Source organism: Lepidothrix coronata, unplaced genomic scaffold (genome assembly GCF_001604755.1).
Source record: "Lepidothrix coronata isolate B3197 unplaced genomic scaffold, Lepidothrix_coronata-1.0 Scaffold10, whole genome shotgun sequence".
NCBI lineage: Eukaryota > Metazoa > Chordata > Aves > Passeriformes > Pipridae > Lepidothrix > Lepidothrix coronata.
The window spans coordinates 796068-802067 of NW_016690190.1; the positions used below are offsets into that span (position 1 = coordinate 796068).

The following is a 6000-nucleotide window of genomic DNA, read 5'->3' on the forward strand; positions in this document are numbered from 1 at the left end:
TTTATGGACTCAAATATTGGCTACAGCATTTAAATTTTTTTTCTTAATAATAGTTACAGCCTGACAACATTCTCTCATTTAGCTGCTATTCTAACAGGGGAATATTTTGCTTGTACAGGTGAAGAAGCTCTTCATGAATATCTCAGAACCAAGGCTATCACTGTGGAATATTAAAGTAACAGCTTCACTTGGGAAGTAAACTTTCAGCAGAGTTTGAATCTTGATGACTACATGAAGCACTCAACACCATGCCTAGGATATGCTGTCTGCAGTGCTACAACTAAGCAAACAAAACAAAACACTCATTCCATGGATAAATTTCTATAAATCAAATCCAAACTTTAGTCTCACTGACAGATAAAGGCTTTTTGAAATTACCCTGAAATTATTTAAATTATGCAGCAGCAACAGTTGGTAGCACAATTCCTGCCTCCCCCCCAAAAAAACCCCTAGAACATGATTCAGTTTATTTTTTTTAATAGAACTGAAGAATGAGTTCTCACATGCCTACTTTGTATTTCTGTGACATAATACTTACATGATTATTTTAAATCATTAGTCATTAGGCTTGAACTAAAATATACTGATTATGCCATTTTTGCTATAAATCAGTTCAAGTTTACAGTAGCAATTAAACACTCTGCTCCGGTGATTCTTCAGCAGTACAAAAACCTTTGTGCCATACATAAATCAATGCAAGAAAGTGCACTTACTATGATCTTTGTATAGTACATACAGAGTTCAACATTGGTGTTAAACTATGCATATCAAGCTAAAGTTACTGAAAATATTTTCTACCTTTTTGTTGATACAGAATGTGTGATCTGCCTGCAATTTGAAAGGTGATTACATTAACAGATTAAAATCACTTCTTGTGTTGTGCATGTGGACTGTTATCACTCTTTCATACAGCATGATTATTATTTTGTATTTCATACTTTTGGGGGTTTTTTAATCTGTGGGAAAATCTCCTGTAAAATGACCAAGGTAAGATGCTGGCTTTAAAACTTTTTTCCCGTTGGAAGAAAACGTTCTATAGATTGAAACCTTATCTAACAAACTATGCCTACTAAGACTACTTGCTCTTAGAATGCAACACCACCCAAAGCTTCATCTGATCTGTGTGCTGCCATTAAAGGTAGCAGTCTGATTCTTTGATTCCCATCCTTCCCCTTTGCTAAAATATTCAGTGGTTTAATCATTGAATCCCAGTAAATCTGCATTTAAGTCACATTGTGAAAGGAAGATCAGAATCCTTGTTGTTTCTCATCACAAATATTACAGAAACAGATACTAAAACTGGAGCTTTAAGTATGGGATTCAAAATAAATTTTGTAAAGAACTGCAGGCTTCAATTCATGACATTAAGTTTAATATTTGAGCAAATACAATAAAGAAAATTTTACTTTCATGGTGTAAAAAATACAAAGTTTCTTTAAGAAACAATGGCATCCAGCATGACAGACACTTCTGAAATGCAAACCAATCTATGAAGTAAATACAACAGCCCAAATCACTGTATTTGATCCATCTCAGGTAAGTATGAATGAGACTCACTGATCCTAGTTTCACAATTGTTTCAAGCTAATCTAAGTACAGGCCAGCTGAAAATTCACCTTTTTATCCTTCTGACAGTGACAGTTGTTAACCAAATGGAGAGAATGGAAATGTAGCAGGGAAAGTGGGGGATGAAAATGTAACTTAAAGCAATTTTAACACCCCAGAGGCACAGTGGACCATTTGAATATGGAGGTTATTGGCACAGCCACGAATGTTTCACATGTGAGCTTGTAACATTCCTGTAAAGGTGCAGAGCTCAATGCAGGAAGAGAGTAAGTAATCCTCTGCCATGGCTGTCCTTACCCACGCCAACCCAGCTGGAAGGACCTCAGCCACTGCTCTGGTGTTCAGCAGTCACTGTCATGAATGCAATGTAGACATACCTCTGAGGTACTTTAAGATAATGTTTAATATGGAAGACGTTGTACATAACAATATAAAAACAAAGCTTTTTTCCTAGTTAACTCTTTCTTGCCCTTGAAGTAAAAATGTCTATCATACTATAAAAAAAGCCCTTTTCAACAAAGCAACAGAACAAGAATTTTAACTTAATTCGTTCAAGTGATCCTTATTCAAGCTGCTTTCTCAGTCTAATCTACTACAAAGTCCATGTCCATGTTTTTGGATGAATCAAATCGTACTTAAATCTTCAGAAACCCAGCCTCCTTCAGTCATGAGTTGATCCTGAATTCTCCACCACGTAAACTATAGCATTTCACACGACAGATGCTACACTGGGAAACAAAATAGTTTTAAGGGCCAAGTCTTCGAAGTGAGAAGACATGAGTTGGTTTGGTTGGGTTTTTTTAAAGTAAAATAAAATGGATTTACTCATTCACTTTGCTGTCCAAAATTTCTATTTTGCCCTTTTCTCCCTTTTGCTTAGGAAACTTAATGTTGTCTATTGTCACTTCATCGCTGACAGAGTCATCTTCAGATTCCGAGTCATCTTCTGAAGTTAGCATCTCCTCATCTGTATCAGAATCACTCAGTTCAACTACAGCCACATTCTGGGGAAAAAAAAAAAAAAATCTTGGTTAACATATTATACATTTCTGTATCACTTCTATCATTGGAGTAAAACATAAAGCAAACACATGAAACATCCTACTACCATAAGAAAACCACAACCACCATATGAAAGACTTTTGGGGTTTCCTAGGATTATGACAAATATCATGAAGAGATGCCTAAATATTTAAATTGTAATTTATCTTGCCCTATAGCACATATAAGGCCTGAATCCAACCAGTGGCCAGTAAATTTTTCTGACAGCTCACACACCAAAGCCCAGGCTGCCTTATCTCTGCCTTTTACCTTGTGGGTCTGCAGGCCAGAAGGCACTTGGCTGGGTCATGCACATACTACCTTCATATTAAAATTTTCTTAACTAAGCATGTGGTTGCAACACTTTAGTTAAAACCAGAAAGAAAATATTGATGTGACTGTGAATAAATAGACAAATACCAGCAATAAAGGATCACAACAACATAACAACTTTTCTAAACTCAAGATCTATAGTCAGTCCTAAAAATACTGACAGAGCACAGCTTAAAGCCAGTTACTACTCTTACACTAAAGTCTTGTTATGCCTTACTAGGCATACAATATAATTGTCCAGTTTCTAAACCAAATTTTCCTATGAGATATTTAAAATAGAATTTGTGACTTGATTCAGAGTTGCTGATTCAAAAGTATGTCTTACTCTGGTCCTAAACTACTCCATCTTCAGTCATTCAATTCTGCAAGTTTGAAAACCAAGTTGTAAGTATCAACCAAATAAGCATTTTTATTATATCTATGTTTTGCATTAGCAGATCACAGACTAAAATGGTAAAGACCTCACCTTATCTATCATATTAGCTCGTTCTAAGATCAGAGAGTTATTTTAATCACATCTAAATTTACTTTATAAAATTAAAACCATAGTAAGTACTTACCATTTCTATAACTTTTTCAGTTGCACTGTCTAGATTTTCAATATCAAATTGATGAGCTGGTGCTGTTATCATTTTTCTTTTGAGCTCATCATTTGCCTGGGCCATCTGTGGTAAAAAGCTCTGTACTCGGTCCAAAACTGAAAAGAAACAATTATTCAAAGAGATGCACATCAGTTTTCACATTTATTCCTCAGAAATCTGAGCCATTAAACAGATTCCATTTCAACTGTAATTTCCAGCAGCCTACAGAATTTAAGATGTTTTAATAGAAGCATTTATTAAAGTATTCAATTTTCCAAGACATAAACAGCAAAAATATATCGGATCTATTGGTCAGCATTTGGTGCAGGAAGAAGTCACTTCAACAATTCCACTTGGATTCTTAAAACAAAATGTGACTACTTTACAGAAAACTTGCTTTCAAATTCCATGGTTTAAAACACATATTAAATGCCATCCTGAAGAACTTCCATATCAGCATTATCTCCAATGGAAATATAATTGCATCCTCTTCCCTTTTAAAGAATAGTCTGAAGGTCTCAAAGATGGAAAAATTAGCTGTAGCACAGATGCCATGCTAGACTAATGAAAATCAACATAATTAACAAAAAGAACTCTGAAATTAAGATGGTGAGAGAGAGACAGATGCTCTAGGTTGAAGTATAAAGCACTTCCTACAGAATTATCCCTCTAAACTCAGCGGGACTTCCCAAGAATTTTAAGGTAATCAGTGTCATTAGGAGAATCACACTCATTTCCCTTCCATGGAGGAAAAGAATATGTTCAACCTGCCTCAGAGTCTTTTCAAATAAACTTTGCTGCACACATGCAGGTGAGCCAATCACTAGTTCTCTTTCTTTGAGAAGAGGTAATCCAGGTGAGCCTCACAAAAGTCTAACAGGTATAATGTACCTTTGAAACACTGTCATCTTTGTAGAGACTTTTATCCAAGAAAGAATTTGATCTGACAATTTTTTTTTGCTATTACTTTTTAAATTTCAGCTCAATCACAACACAAAAATACAATAATTTGCCAGGAGTCCATTTTAAACTAAATGCTTTTATACAACAGATATATCATACTGAGAAATTACTTCTAAAAACAAGTAAAAAACCCAGATCAGAAAAAAAAAAAAAAGGCAACAACTGAAAAAGAATAATCTGTCCCTAAAACTTACAGCTGTAATGCCTAGCATTGCAAAATATAATTTACATCTAAGTTACATGAATAACCTGCAGGACATGGAACTGCAGTGGAGGACCTAGCACCAGTAGAAACTGAACACAAGAGTTTCTCCCTTTACCTGTGCAAGGAAAGCACTGAAGAAAAGGTTATGTCACAGATGTTACCTACTCCTTGACACTGTTCCAGCAACAAGCTCCTACTTACCACTGCTCCTTGGCATCCTGACTGTCTGTAAAGTCGTGGCCTTCTTGCTGCTACATTTTGAATTAATCAGCAAAATGTCTTCCAGCCCTGCAAACAAACAAGTATTACAGTGCTTAAGCTGACAAGTTCTCTGTAATTGTCATCTGCTAATGCTGCTCTTGAAAGAAAGAATACAGGGCTACATGGGCCGCTGGCCTGGCCCTGCAGGCCACTTCTTACAGACTCACGCTGTATTTGAAGTAGTTACCCAAGATTTATTGGGAGTTACAATGCACTGAAAAACTACCTGTAATATCCCACAGCAAAGCACAGCGAGATAAGAGCTAAGGCGTGCTAGTCACACCGATTTAAATCCCTGTGTGATGAGAACAAGCCACCAGCAGCGGTGCCGAGGACCTACGCTAACCGTGGGCAGGAGCAGCGCCGTGAAATCCAAGCGAGGCAGGGAAATTCAGCATTAATTACCCACGTTAACCCCCATGACCGCCAACAGAGCCATCCGCCCGGTAACAGTAACTAAAGCGAAGCTTTCTGCCTTTTTAACATTGTTTTTTTGGTTCTTATAAAAACGTCGTTACGAATGTCGATATTATTTAAACGTGGATTTCCCCCACGCCCACACCTCCCCATTATTTACTCCGCATTACCGCAGCCGTGCCCGGGAAAGCAGCTCCTCAGTACACGAGGGACCAGTGGCGCACCGGCGGCCAGGTGGCCTGGTGAGCCCCCTGCCTCGGGCTGCCCACGATCCGAGCCCCCGCTCCCCGCCCTCACCTGCCCGCCGCCGTCCCACGTCCAGCAGCTCCCGGGACGCTCCCGGTGCCCCCGCGCCGCCGGGCCCCGCCATGCGCCCGCCGCCACGGGAATGGCTCCGGCCGCTCCGCCGCGGCGCCGGCAGCGCCCCCACAGGGCGGGAGGGGCACGGCGGCGGGGAACTGCGCGGGAAGGAAAATAAATCACGTTGCAAAGAAAAACAAACAAACGAACAAACAATAACAAAACAAAAAAAAAAACAACAACAACAAAAAAAAACTAACAAAAAAAAGCATAAAAAAAGACTATTAGAGCACACATAATAGTAAACCATCAACCTAACCATTATCAACTTCT

At 38.4% G+C, this 6000-nt stretch overlaps 2 protein-coding genes across 3 annotated transcripts in view; one reads left to right on the top strand and one right to left on the bottom strand.

Moving 5' to 3' along the window:
• Positions 1–1502, top strand: part of ALDH1L2 (aldehyde dehydrogenase 1 family member L2) — a 36668-nt gene extending 35166 nt beyond the window's left edge. The window contains exon 23 of the mRNA XM_017804594.1: positions 119–1502. Within this exon, the coding sequence (XP_017660083.1) occupies positions 119–174 (56 nt within the window). The 3' untranslated portion in view covers positions 175–1502. The remainder of the gene's footprint in view (positions 1–118) is intronic.
• A 639-nt stretch (positions 1503–2141) lies between these two features.
• CUNH12orf45 (chromosome unknown C12orf45 homolog) lies at positions 2142–5759 on the bottom strand. 2 transcript variants are annotated; one of them, XM_017804839.1, is made up of 4 exons: positions 5672–5759; positions 4891–4981; positions 3501–3637; positions 2142–2570 (listed from the first exon to the last, which is right to left on the bottom strand). In XM_017804839.1, the coding sequence occupies exons 1-4, from the start codon at positions 5735–5737 to the stop codon at positions 2388–2390; spliced, it is 477 nt and encodes a 158-aa protein (XP_017660328.1). In that variant the 5' UTR covers positions 5738–5759; the 3' UTR covers positions 2142–2387. The 2 variants fall into 2 exon arrangements, with proteins under 2 accessions (XP_017660328.1, XP_017660327.1); XM_017804838.1 differs by having other exon boundaries at positions 4891–4977; positions 5665–5753.
• Between the last annotated feature and the right edge of the window lie 241 nt (positions 5760–6000).

Excerpts from the sequence above, each read along its gene's own strand:
- CUNH12orf45 (XM_017804838.1), bottom strand. The coding sequence starts at position 5,737 with ATGGCGGGGCCCGGCGGCGCGGGGGCACCGGGAGCGTCCCGGGAGCTG. Across the intron at positions 3,638-4,890 it reads CAGGATGCCAAGGAGCAGTG|TTTTGGACCGAGTACAGAGC; the intron begins GTAAGTAGGAGC and ends GTTTCTTTTCAG. Across the intron at positions 2,571-3,500 it reads CTGAAAAAGTTATAGAAATG|AATGTGGCTGTAGTTGAACT; the intron begins GTAAGTACTTAC and ends TTTTTTCCCCAG.